This window comes from Thunnus thynnus, chromosome 12, assembly GCF_963924715.1.
Source record: "Thunnus thynnus chromosome 12, fThuThy2.1, whole genome shotgun sequence".
NCBI lineage: Eukaryota > Metazoa > Chordata > Actinopteri > Scombriformes > Scombridae > Thunnus > Thunnus thynnus.
In genome coordinates, this window is record NC_089528.1 from 16,656,138 (window position 1) to 16,670,349 (window position 14,212).

Consider the following 14,212-nt stretch of genomic DNA (forward strand, 5'->3'; position numbering starts at 1 on the left):
ACTTATCCTGCCGCTATCGCACAGAAGTTTAGCTTCAGGTGTATAGCTGATTGTAGCTTTACATGTCTCTGATATTTTACTTATGTCATTCTGATCAGGTGAAGTATTTCTTAAAATATAACATAATTATAGGCTTTCCTGATTATTTTTTCCTTGTCTGAACATAGACCTTCCAAAGTTATTTAATGAGATTAATAATACTTTTTGACGTATGCTTTGCAAATGTTTGAGTTAAGCTAAGTATACACTTTATTATAATATAACTAAATTGAACAGTGGTCCTTCTTATTCAAATATTTTTTTCCTGATGAGAGTTAACAGGTTCATACTTTGTCACAGTCTCTCTGTCAAATCTCAATGTTGATGCGATCCAAAACTACGGGAAGGCGGCCCATCTTTGGTTTAGTAATTACTGCGTGCACCTTTTAAGCTCTCTGTAAAAATAGATAAATAAATAAATAAATGATTGTTTATTTCCACTCTATTAAGATATTTATGTTTGATTCAAGCTTACAGATAATTGTGTGTTAAGCCAAGGTTTGCTAGAGCTCTCTTCTCTTCCTGGGTTTAAGGGTTGTTCCTTATCTTGACATGGAAGTCGTTTAGAGGGAGGGGTTGATTTGGCATCTAGCCAATTGTGATTTCTCTCTCCAGTGGCACCGAAAATTACCCACCCCCCCATCTCCTCCCTCACTTCCAACCCCCTGTATCCTCTTGAGTACCCCTGAGACACGCTGCTCTCATTTGGGCTGTGTTTGCTCTCCTCACTTAGCATGCTAACAATTGATGTTGCTATTTAATTTGTATCCATGACAATTATGCCCTCCACATGGCGCTTCCAAGATTAGGTTAACAGAGCTCCCATTGGAGGATGCTGACACTGACAGATCTCTCCATACAGTATGTAAAAGAGGGGGTATGTGCTGTGTGTGCGCATCTGTATGAGTTGGCACTCAGGCGTATGGTTGGAAATGTAGACGTGGTTGTCTGATTTGCTGACAGGGCATATTTAGTAAGATATGGAAAGGGTTGTACTTTCTTTATAATGGCTAAAAATGTTTTTTCTCGTCTTGGTGCTTGATATTGGTGACGTCTTCAAAGAGATGAGGACAGGGAAGAAAAATTACATTTAAGGGGGCCATACTATACCTCCGTGGTTCCGTGGGGTCTTAATAAAATATATCTGACATGCTTTGGTCAAAATACCACAAGGATCAAGGACCACAGCAGCCTTCTCATCCTGTTTAAACAGCTCTGTTCAGAATGGCCGGTTTGAGTGCCTGTCCCGCCCACCTCACCCCCCACTCTTATGCGGGTGTGCCGGCTACCATGGCAACTGTTGAGCGTGAACTCCAGAGAAACATGGCTGCCGGAGAAAACATAGCGGTGCCCATGAGTGGTGCAGCAAACGTGCCAAACAAATTTGACCACAGGATGATTTGTGATAATTCGCCAGCAACAGCTAGCGAGCGACGGCAGGCACTGACTAGTTCCCAACCAGCGCGGTAATGTTACTGAAGTTCAGTCCAGTAATCTGCTCTGGATCAGAGCAGAATCAGGTGTTTATTCCTCCAGAAGATGAGACGGCAACAAAGGTCTCTCCAGCTGTCTGCTCCAGAGATGGCCGGCACTCGGCAGCAGTCTATGGGCAAACATCAGCTCTTTCCCATGGTCAAGCCCCGCGATACGCGCGCATTTTTCACCCTTAGCTTAGCTTAATTTAGCTGGGTCCTGGCCGACGCTTGCAAGAAAAACATGGCGGACCTCAAGAAATTTAGTCGGTGGAGACTCAGATAGAGGCATGGAATGGGGGGGGCAGTACAATTTCAATGAAATCCCAAGTGATGTAAGGGGCAGCAAATCTGAATGGCTCTGAGTACAGAGCAAGCCAGCCCACACCAAACTGACTGGGTGGTCTTATTTCACTGTTTGTGTGTTAGTAGGCACATCAGAGACCCAAATATATATTGCCAAGCACTTAAAAGTGAGTTTCTCATAATATGGCCCCTTAACTAAAGACTACAGGCACCACAGAAATGGACCAGTAATGAGATATTGAACATTTGCCAATACATTGTTTGATCCAATATTTACATTTCTCTAATTAAGATACTTGTACAATGTATTTGTGTATTAACTAGCTTCACATCATGTTTTGTCCTTGAATAGTTCTGTATAACAACTTGCATAGTGTCCTATAACGTTTTGTGTACCATCTGGGAAGAGAGGAGTGGCAGCCTGTAGTTGCTGTTGCAGTTAAGTGTTGCAGTTTAACCAACTGCAGCACTTAAGAGGCATAGTGCAACTTAGAAATGTCACTAAAGTAGAGGCAATGCAACATTTAAAAACAAAGCAAAATCCTGTTCTGCTCTCCTAACATGCTGTTTCAGTATAGAGATCATGAATCGAACACTGTGCATTAGGAATAGATTTTAGTGTTTTAACAGGCAGTCAAACATTTTAAAAATGGATGAAAAAGGTCATTATTGCTCTAACTGTACAATTACTGTGAACAGGGCGGGATATATGAAATTTCTTTGATACTACTGCAGATACATTACCTGAGTTTTGATACGGATACTGAAATGTTAAATATAAACGTGTTTAAAACCCTTTTTAATTTAACAAAAGAAGTAAAAGTTCTCAAATGAAAGTGCATGACTTAATATAAAGTAAATATTTATGTTTTGTGTATGTCTTAACACAAGCAGCTGTACAAGAACTTTACCATAACAAAAGTCTAAAATTAGCAAAGTTTTCATTTACATCAGGAATAGGGATGCACAATATTATTGGCACATCATCGGTATCGGCCGATTAAAAGCTCTGAAATGAAATATGGACGTTGGGGAATATGGCTGATATGTCGCCTTCTCCTCCACCGCCTGACTGTGCTTCCCTCGACAGACTGTGTCACCCTGACGGTCCCGGTGCTTCCTCCACAGGCTCCACTTCACTCCTCTGCCCCTCAGACCAGCTTGGATCCGGTTGGATCCAAACGGAGATTCTGCTTAGCTGGGAGGCTAGCTAGCTGTGCTTCCCTCATGGTCATGCTGCGGGTAACGCTCTGCTAGCCTCTCAGCTAATGTTAGCCTCGGCTCTCCATGTGGATCCAACCAGAGCTCTGATCCCCGGTTTGGTATTCGGGTTAAAGTGGGAAGAAACAGCGGGTCTCACAGGCAGCTGAGTGAAGTGGAGCCTGCGGAGGAAGCACCGGAAACTTCTTTTTGGTTCATAACGGCGATTGGCAACCAGCGTTTTAGGTGCATTACCACCACCTTCCTCTCCGGAGTCGGCAATCGGCCGCAATGAGCTGGAAATGTCAGCATATAGGATATCGGCAAAAATATCATGCATCCCTAATCAGGAACTATCTGGTCAAAGACTAAGATTACAAATCTGACCAGACATGATGCTTTTAATACTTGACAGTTTTCAATATTTAGCGCTACACATTTCAGTCAGTACCGATAAGGTTTGATGGTGTTTTTTCAATTCATGTTTCGCACATGCCTAGCTGTAGACTGAAATTAGACCTGTTAGTAAAGACACGGTTATTATTTAGTTCACCTGATATACCGCACCAGTTTGGACATATACATATACCCCTGAAGTGGTTAAAATTGTATGTAGCTTTAAACAACCAATTCCAATTAAATTTTAAAAATCAGTTACGGAGCCCAGTACTGAGAGCAGCTTGGGACATCACTACATATGAGTTGGGGCAAGCTTTTCGTAACAGGGACTCCATGTTCTCTAACACGTCTGCAACAGCATGGCCACAGCAGAGCGTGTCCATTATAATCAGCTGAAGCTGCTACACTTTTATGCAGCTGGTCTATTGTAATTTCTCTACGTGGCCCCCCAACAGTAAAAACTACGTAGAACTGTGTAAAAAAAAAAAAAAAAGTCTTTAAAAATGATTTTAAAAAATACATCATTGTATTTTGTGGGTTTTTTTTCATTGCACATTAAAATAAATCAATCAAATCAATGTTCATCCATGATCCTGTAGTTAAAATAATCTAGTTTATTAATTCAGCACCGGTTAATATAGCCTACACTTCCAAATCCTGCATAACCAACTGCATTATTGCAACCGCACACTACAAAGATGGAGTCTGTGTAGTGGGTAAAAAAAAACCCCGCTCTTCCCTACTACATGACGCGTCGCATTCGTGCCTGGCTGTAATACTATTATGTACTTAGGAACAGTTTCATTTGGGTAAAGCAGTATCATTAGCTGGTCATGTAAAGAGCAGCACCTTGAGTAGACTCTTAAGTAGTATTACCTGTAAGAAATCCAAATTTTACCATCCTCTGGCTTTTGCTTTGAAAACTGAATAGAACAACCTTAATGATATTTATTTTACTGGGTGAAAATATTTCCTTGTTCCTCTGACAAATTGGCAACAATAGCTTGCTGTCAACAGATAGAATAGATCTTGATTGCATAGGTTAATAAGAGGTTGTTACTGTGTTGTTAATTGGCTGACATGTCAGCGTATTCAGAGATTTATCTAAAGTATATCTAAACTATTCTATTTCTACTCTAAATCATTAAAAACAGAAGGTTAGTAATTGTTCTTTTCCACGGACTTCCCTTATAGCCGCAGAGTAAAAAATGGTGCATCATGAAAGTAGCGGGGGGTTTTGTTTCATTTACATAAGGTTGCACAAAATCTTATTAATTTCAAATTGTTTAGTGCACATGTATAATAGGAGCTAATACTGTATATAGCTGAAATCATTGTCAGTGTAAAACCAGAGAGAATAACTAATGTGTCATCACTTGAGCCACTTGCTCAGCGGGGAAGTGTGATCAGCTTGACTCTGTGGTTGGGGTGACATGATTGTTACACCATGATAATGTGATAACCGCGGCAGCATAACCACACTTATTATTTACTTCTCACAATTGAGCACATGCTTCTTAACCTTTTTTTTTTGTCTAAACTAAATATAGCTGAAATCTATAATGAAATGATATGAAACATTCTATTATTGACGGCCATTATCAAAGTCAAACTCCTATGTAGGAAGATAGGGCTGGCAGTAGCAGTGCCGCAGCAGCAATGCTGCGTCTACACGCGTGTGAGCCGCAGCAGTTCAGCGACGCGCACACGATACTCTGATAGAGGAAGGCATTGTGTCCCAGGTGTTAATGATAAAGGTATTTGTCCCATGTTGCCCTGAAGATCAACATGCACATCTCAGTTTTGGTGTATGAGCATCAATTCATTTTGATTGGTTTTAATCACTGTCATCCTACAAAGACACAATCATTTATTTGAGGCTGATGTCACTTGAATGCTTGGATATTGCACTTTATTTTAATTCCCTATCTAGTTCAGATTTGCCTCGTTCAATCTTTAAACAACACATAGTACCAGGCTGTATTGTACACCCCCCACTACCACCCCTCCGCCTTGCCCAGCGGCTTGAGTGCCTCCATTAAAAATCAGTGACAGCTGTGACTATATTTAACTAATTCATGACCACACAGCCACCCCCCTTCTGAGGAAAACCCAGGCACTTGTCTCATTCTTTTTCACTGCCTCTGATTATTTGTTTGTGTCTCCTCCTCACCCTAGGGGTCGCACCAGAGGGAGGGTTGTTGTGGATGAGGAGGACAGCATGGATGGGACTGAGATAACAGAGTCCATCGGCCCTCAGGACACAGGTGAGACTACACAATCCCCTTTTTTTTATCCATTATGTACATGTTGGTTCTGTTGGGAGCGATATAAGACTTGAACTTACACATCCAGACAGCCTCATGCAGAGAGTGCTTCAGAGGATATTTCAGTAGAGGTAGGGGATACTCCCTCTCCTGGAGAAGGATGGATGAGAGCTTTTTCTTGGCACTCCATGCTTCTACTTCAGGGCTATAATTGAAAGGGTTTAGCCTGAGCTATGAAGCTGCAGTGGGTGTGTATTTTTTTTTCTCCCCTTATTGCTTCCATCTCTCCTCATGCTCTGAGATTGGCATTGAGGTGCAGTGGGAAAGAGCCCAAGGCTAATGCCCTCTAAAAGCTTTTTAAAATCCCATCAGTCTCTCCAGACCCATTTATGTGCTTTTTTATGTGTGTACATCACATCACGTGACCATGCCTCCCATTCTCATACATCTCAGTGCTGCCCTGTTGCTACGCTGGAGATATTGGGAAATGGGGTTCTGCCAGTGTCTAGCTTTTCTTTTATTAATTGTAGTTTACCTTACCAATAGGCAATTTTGGGAGTTTTAAAGATTCCAATAATGTGATTTTCTGTTTTGAAAGAACCAAGCACACTGTTGGCTTTTGCCTTTCAGTCTATTCCCTATACCACTAAAACCTTGGTGGTTCCCTCAGTGGCTCTCTCTGCCTTCAGGCCTTTGCAAAATGAAATCTACAATTCTATACAGTCTTGTCCTTAAAGTGATATGTGCGCAGCTGAGGTCAAGAAGAGTATATCTGCTTCTGAAAAGGTCAGCATATTGCACATGTTTATCTTATGTATAACCTTGCTTTGTGATACTTGTGTAGCGTAACCTAAATTCTTCATGCGTTGCCATACTACCTCTAACCATAGCCTATATTTTAACCCATCTTACTTTTTAAAGGCTAGCATGGTGACATATTAATACTCATTATAATAAATACTATCTCAGTGGGATGTAACCCAGCAATCACGCTAGAATTTATTTTTAAATATTTCAGTGAAAAAAAACAACTCACTCATATCCCAAGACTGTAAGTAGTCTTTCACGGGTGCATTTGGCTATGAGGAGGTAATGAGCTTGAATTTGTCCTTGTGTAATTCCACTGGATGACACTGAATCATTGCGGTATTAGCCTAATTACATCTCAATGAAATGTGAATACAAAGAACTTCACACTTTGATTTTATTAGAAACTGGACAACTGTTGAAATGTATGTCAGGGTAATACAGACCTGAATAAATAAATTAATAAATTAATTAATTAATAATAATAAATGAATCTGGATCACTGAACATCAAACTCAAAGTAATAAATACCCACAAACTTTTCATCCTCCCAAAGTCAGGATGAAGCCACTAACCCTCTGTAGGGATGTGTGTTAGGATTTTATCTTTATCTTATCCATGCTTTTGTCAACCTGGTTCTTTATTAATACTCTTATCGGTTCTTTTTCATTACAAAAGTTTTTTTTTTTTAAATGATCATTTATAAAAAAGAATAAATTCAGGACAGGATTAGAATTGCTTTATATTTTTAATACAAGTAAGTACTGTTTCTAGAGCAGCAACAGTAATGTAAACAGCAAAGTCACTATATAAACTCAATAATATGTCACTGGAAACAAATCTAAAATGTCAGTAAAATAAATAATATTTCTGACATCAAAATACTGAGTGATACCAACCCATGTCTTTGTTCCTCATTCTTTCTAAACTTTAGTCTTTCTTCCTGTCCTCTGTCCTCCTCCCTCTGCTGCTGATGTGTTTCACTGCCTTCAGGTGCTGCTGGTAGAGAGAGATGGGCTGATTTCTCTCAGCCAGCACCTAATTTTTACAAAGCATTGCCAAATTTTAAGATCCGTGGCAAACTAAGATAAACAGTTAGGCCCTGTTTACACCTGGCATTAATATGTGTCTCCACATGCAATCTTCCCTGCTCTATACGCAAATGAACATGTGCATCATTTCGGTTTAGAAAGACCAAATTCGTTGTTGTTTTTAACCGGTGGGAGGACCGGGGGTCTGTGAACCCTCCATCCAAAGCTTTGTTCAACTTGTTTGATAACAGGATAAACAAATATATAATGCATTGTGTGCGCCCTCACGAAAATCAAATGCCTGTCCTATGGATTTGTTCTAGTGCTGCGTCTGAACGTGTGTATGTGTGTGTGTGTGTGTGTGTGTGTGTGTGTGTATATATATATATAAATAAACAAATATAGAGTTATATGCGTTATATGCAGTAATTGCTCCGCAGCTGCATCTCCCCATTGAGAGACGCTGTGCGCATTTACGCACAAGGCACAGCAGCGTAACTTCATGAATTATTTAAATCTCCCAACACGCCGACAGGATCGGTCAGGATCTAATGTTAATTAATGTTCTGTGTTCTTCTACACATCCAAAAGGTCACACACATAGTCCAGGTTCATACAGTGAAATTGTTTTGAGTAAAGCAGCCGTCCTCCTGATAAATCCTGATCTCATCATGTCGAGCAACACAGCAAAACTAAAAACTGTAGTTATCAACTAGACAGGACAGAGGAAACTATCCAAGAGAAACAGAGTGAAACGTTTAGCCTCTGACAGACAAGTGAAAAACAAGTTATTTTGTGGTTTTGGTTTAATTTCTATTCCAATTGATGATTTGAAGAGGAAAACAGGTTAGGTGAACGGGAAGTGGACTTTTTTTTTTTTTTTTTTTAATTCACATGAAAAATGGAAAAACAAAATAATGCATTTCCTTATCCTGTTATTAAACAAGTTGAACACAAATTTGGACGGACAGTTCACGGACTGGAAAGCAGCAATGCACCTCCCGTGCCTAGTCTTCTGGTAAATAGAGGACATCAGTTGAGTAGGCGGTCCTTCAATGTGGCCCAGGACCCATTGCGTTTCCACTGCTAAAAGAATTTGGCCACATGCGGCCCAGACCACCTCCAAATATAGTCTGAGTGATTGGATCTCAGTGTGTTCTCAATGCGTCTTGGGTGCGTTCACACCTGTACCCTCCACATGTTAATGCCAGGTGTAAACAGGGCCTTGGACTATATACAGACAGCTTTCAGTTCAGCTTGTTCATAACAATCCTAAGTCCCTGTGTGACCGGTGGCCACTATCAGAGCCAAATACCGCTGATTACAAACCGATTAATCGGTCGACCTCTTCTTTCGGGAGGGGTTTTTTTTTGTATGATTAGCATAGTGAATTGAGGATTTCTTTTTTGTAATTTAGATCAAATATACTCATGATTAGGGATGCAACGATTATAGATTTTGATGGCATGATTATAGTCTGAGTCTTCATGATTATTATGCATTAATTCATTTCACAATACTAAGGATGGATAAAATCACATGAGCATGTTTGTTTTGAAGAGGGAGCATGAGATACACACTTCACTGAGGATTCTGCAACACCAGAGGTAGTCTTAGGCTAAAAGTGAATAAGAAAATAAATAATCCATGCCAAGATTAACTTCAGTTGGATATTGCAGTAATGACTTCAGTTGATTTGTAATATTTAAAATATATTATTTTTAATGCAATTAATTAGATCCTATAGTATAGTGCTGGAAGTCTACAAGACCTTAATGTTAAGTTAGTTGTTTGCACCTGGTATATTAACCTACCATACCAGAATTTACTCAACACAAATGGGAGGAAGCAACGGGATGTAAATGGTTGCACTGAAGCTCTTTAGGCGATTACATGCCATTTTGGTGAGCGTTAATTTATAAACGGTGCAATGCTCCTTTTCCTGCTTTGTTGCCGTTGGTTTATGTTGCACTGAAAGCCCGACTCTTAACTCACCGCTACTTCATTGATTGTAAGTGACACTACTATATTTAATTCCCTACCAACTCAGTGTTTCATTAAGTAACTTGCCACTAAAGTAATGTTTTTTTTAACTTAGTTATGACTTAGTGTATTACCTTCACTTGAGCATTATAGCTGGATGGTGATCTTGACGTTTCATTAAGTTCGAGGTGTTGAATCCTTTAGCAGCGACTTTTCTTCAGCAAGTTTTACAAATTGGAGATCATCTTCTTGAACAATCCCCTGGCCATTTTATGTATCAAAAATTCTCCCACCCCAACTATTTAAGGCGTTTTTGTGAATACAATGCTTTAATGTTGGGTCTCTTAGCCATTGCCATAACACTTCTTGTCGGGAGTCGCTCTCGTGACAGCATGTGGAACTTTGCGTACCTGAACTTATTGCAGTGCAGCATTTTAAGCTGGTGCACCAGGTTTCAGGTTTGGTTCTGTGGGGGAACTTCTGCCTGCAGTCTGCCGATTGAGTCTTTCGACTTTTTTTGTTTTTTTTTGTTTGTTTTTTTTTAAACACAATTGTCGAGTGTTGTTTAATTTTACTCACAGTGCAACCGTTGTTCATAGAAAAATAATGTATCATAATGTCCCTGTTTTTGAGAGTGAGAACAGCTGAACCGTATGTTTACAAAACCATGACGTTTTAGAATGCGGTTAATAGTGAAATCAGTTAATAGCTGCATCCCTACTCATGATATTGACAAAATAAACAAAAAATTTGTTGTATTTGAGGCAAAGTTTCCCCCATTAATATTAAACCCCACTTCTTCAGCTGTTATTCTGGCAGCTGTGATTCTTGTTTTTTCTCAGCCTCCATTGTTATTGCTATTCTGTACAAGAGCTCAATTTTCCCAGTGGGTTTACTGTAATCAGTGCTTGAGCATATGGTCCCCATATTTTACCATCCATCTCACTAATAAAGGCAGTGTTTTTGACCTGGAGGAAACTGACTAGAATGTAATCAACCTCTCCTATGAAAGCTGTATCTGTCAGAAGCTGCATGCTGATTTTACAGTCATATTTAGCAATGAAATGAAGAGCAAATAATAGCATTGAGGCAATCGTTGAATGGTCTGCAATGCTCACAATTGCAGTGGAGGGATGTATTGACTGACTGACGATTCTGGGTTTTTTTTTTTGTTACCACCAGAAACACAAATCCAGCCAGTGGAGACTGTGGAAGTGGAGACGACTGAAGTGCCAGAGGAGGACAAGCCCTCTTCCCCTCTGGCCCAGAGCCCTCCAGCCGAGAATTCAGCAGGACCATCTGTCCCAGCAAGTAGAGAAGTCAAAAGCAGGTTTGAAACACCAAACTTTGCCTGAATAAAAGTCCCCGTTTCTAAATGCTGTTTGTATGAATATATGCGTGCAATCATATGACGTACTATTTGCCTTGTTGTGTATATGTACATGGGTGGATTGAAATGGAGTCATAAGCTGGCAGAGGCAGCACTTCCTTCCCAGGTGCCACTCTGTTAAAGGTTGTAATCAATCTTCTGGCCTGTCTGTGCTATCGATGTTAGTGATGGAAGGCAGAACAGCAGCATCTCCTGGGATCTTATTAACAAGGCCATCTCATGCCTTAAAAATGTGATAAGTATTAACCACCCCTTTATTTCTAAACTTTCCTGTTCCTGGCGCTTTTTTTTTTGTCTCCAACCTTTTAATATTTCCATGTCCATATATATATATATGTGTGTAAGGTGATGGATTTTGTCTTCATTAAATAGGCCTAAATTCCTTATTGAGCATCTTCTGACATGACATGAATGTGTCTGCAGTGCTTGATTTTATCTATTTTTTTGGCAGAGTTATGTTAGTGTGTTTATAATGCAATTGTAAGGAAAGATTGATTTGAAATGTAGTGTATTCATGCACAATTATTTTCTTACTTACGGAAGTTAGCCGGGATAAATCATATTCATAGCCTTTTTCATGTAATAAACTCATTTTCAGGATTTCCCAGAAATTTGGTTGGAAAAGATGTTAAATTAATGATTGGGGTTCATCAAGTAAAAAAAAAAAAAATCTGAATCCAACAGCCAACTTTAAGGTCTTTAATATAGGATCTTCCCAAAACCATTTAAGAGTTCTGGTCTGTTGTGATTTATCCACTCACTCTGTTTTAAACCGTCATAACTAACAATGGCATAACCTTCTTTAGCGTATCCTTTATCTTAAAATATTGCCACTTATTCCCAAAAGAGCTTTGTTAGAAGATTTCTGGAAAATTTTCTGCATCCAAGTGATTTTTGGGGCATTTCAGCTTTAATCAATAGAAGATATTATGGGTAGACAAGATAAAGAGGGGAAGTGGGTGAGGGGTGGGGCATTCATTCATTAAAGATCTATGGCCAGAATCAAACTGGGGGATGTTATCATTATATAGTATACCTTTTAACCCCTAGGCAACCAGGAAGCCCCAGTATTGTAGCAAAAATGTCTCCTCTTACACCCACAGCTTAAAGGTTACAGGTTAAAATGCAGGCGACAATGGGGCTGGCCTGCTACTTGCATACCATTGTTCATCCATTACAGCTTAAAGTGTATGTGTAGACTGTGTGGGCCTGCCTCACAAATGTCGGCATTATGTGTTATTATGTATGTTGCGGCGCAGACTGTTCCAGAAGAAGGAGGCCTTAATTCACGGTGACATGTGTGGCACTGTATTAAGTCACAGTAGGTATATATAATTAAACACCCCCTACCACCCATTTTCTTTGTTTCAGTGAGCGTCTCTGTGCCTTCTGTTACTGCGGTGGCCGTAGCCTACTGGGTCAGGGGGAGCTGCAAGTATTCAGCATCACACCTCAGCTTGACGCACTCTTCAGCCACAAAGGTGGAGGAAGCTCAACGAGCGATAGCAGTGATGGTGATAAAACCACTCAGCCAAAAATGGCCGGAGAGACCACCTCAGGACAGAGGGAAAAGACGAAGTAAGTAGGCCTGGCTGACACTGTTGTCACAAATGGTTTGGCTGTCATTGTTGGCCAGGACAGTAAAGTCATTTGTGAGGAGTCCTTGTAATAAAACCCAAAATCTTTGCTATGGTCTTTTGAAAATCTTTTGGATTTGGAAATTGATTATTTTATATTGAGCACAATTACCCTTGAAAAACTTGCAAGGAACCTGTGTCCACATGTTTACATACACATTTACCTATACAAACCAGCACACAAAGAAGCAGGCACACAAACACACGCAGAGACCTCGCAGGCTAAAGGGCTTCCAGTTAGCAGGTTGTGTTGTCATTCTACATTTGAAGGCTAAATTATCACTTTGGCCTAGCAGGCATAATATCTGTGATGGCCCTGAGGCTCAGGGATGCCGCATCAGATAAAAGTTACACATGAACCTTAAGTGTGTTAATGTGTACAAGCACACACATACATGCATACTGCGCCAACAAAGGACCCTCCTAGGACTCTTTTGGACAGCTGCCAAATTTGTTTTGGTCCTTTGGAACCAATTGGGCGTCTCTCTGGGTTCCCAGTGACGTAATGGCAGTGGGAGTAATATGGGTCTGGCAGCGTGCCAACTCAACCAGTAGCTGTTGTGTCATTGCTGTGTGATTGGTGATTGGGGCCAACCCTCGGTTGTGCCACACAGAGACAGAGGAGGGAGCACAGGCCAGGAGGAGCAATTTTATATTGATTTCCCAGAGAAGCAGAGATGGTGGAGACAGAGCTGTGGAAGTGTGAGGAGGTGTGAAAAGATCATTTCATAATTGGTGATGAAACTTTGGCTCTAACAATAAGCTGTTAAGGCTGTTTGTCATGAGTGTGCCATCATGCTTACAGAAACCGGTCTCTTGATTTTGGCCTGTGGTTTGTTTACTGGAACTTGGGTCCTTTTTAAATGCTAATGCTCCCTCTCCACATTTTCCGCATGCTATGCAGCTCACTAGTTCAATCCAGGGACTCTGAGAAACACATCCTTTTCAACAGATTTTATGAGACAGAACAGCCAGCCTCTTGTGCACACGCCAAACAAGATGGCCCTCTTCCTCCTCCTCCTCTCCCTCCTCCCCCACAGCTTTTTATTTGCTCTCTAACATTTCCCCCCGGCTCATTCTCTCTATCTTCATCTCTCTGCTTTTGTAAAAACTGCACATCGTCCTCTACCTTTATGTCTACTCTTGATTCATTCCTAAGTTGATTCAGACTGTCCTTCTCTTGTCTAGCATATCTTCTAGCTGTCCTCCTTTTTTAAAAACCTGTGCTGACCTGCTTTCTCTGCAAACCTCTTTTTTTCCAGTGGGTCTGAAAGCTGCGAGGGAGAAACAGACCCAGCCAGTCGATTTTGGGATGAGCTTTCTCATGTCGGCCTTCCACAAGATCTTAACGTCCAGTCTCTCTTCGAGTCGGGTAAGACCAATAGACTGAACCTTTTCCTCCTTTTTACCAAGCATTGCTAGCACTTCTGATGGAGAGTTGGCATTTGGACTAGAGAGCACCATCTGTAAATGCTTTATACATTTATTTATCTAATACACAATGCCAGTAGCGAACCGTGACTCTTAAACCTTGGCCCTCTGACCCCTTTTCCCTTGTCAAGGGAAAAAAGCAAACTGTCAGCCTAGCTTTCTGTGTCCTTTCCTATGGTACTGCAAAAGTTATCTATAACAATTCTAGCTGTGAAACAAAAATTAAGATGCAAGTTATCACAAAAACAGC

General features: G+C 40.5%; 1 protein-coding gene across 10 annotated transcripts in view; it reads left to right on the forward strand.

Moving 5' to 3' along the window:
• The window catches only part of kmt2cb (lysine (K)-specific methyltransferase 2Cb), an 83,101-nt gene that overhangs the window by 10,895 nt on the left and 57,994 nt on the right, over positions 1–14,212 (forward strand). For all 10 annotated transcript variants that reach the window (XM_067605909.1, XM_067605908.1, XM_067605910.1 and 7 more), the window contains exons 3-6: positions 5,595–5,683; positions 10,687–10,834; positions 12,266–12,472; positions 13,794–13,903. In XM_067605909.1, the coding sequence (XP_067462010.1) occupies positions 5,595–5,683; positions 10,687–10,834; positions 12,266–12,472; positions 13,794–13,903 (554 nt within the window). The remainder of the gene's footprint in view (positions 1–5,594; positions 5,684–10,686; positions 10,835–12,265; positions 12,473–13,793; positions 13,904–14,212) is intronic.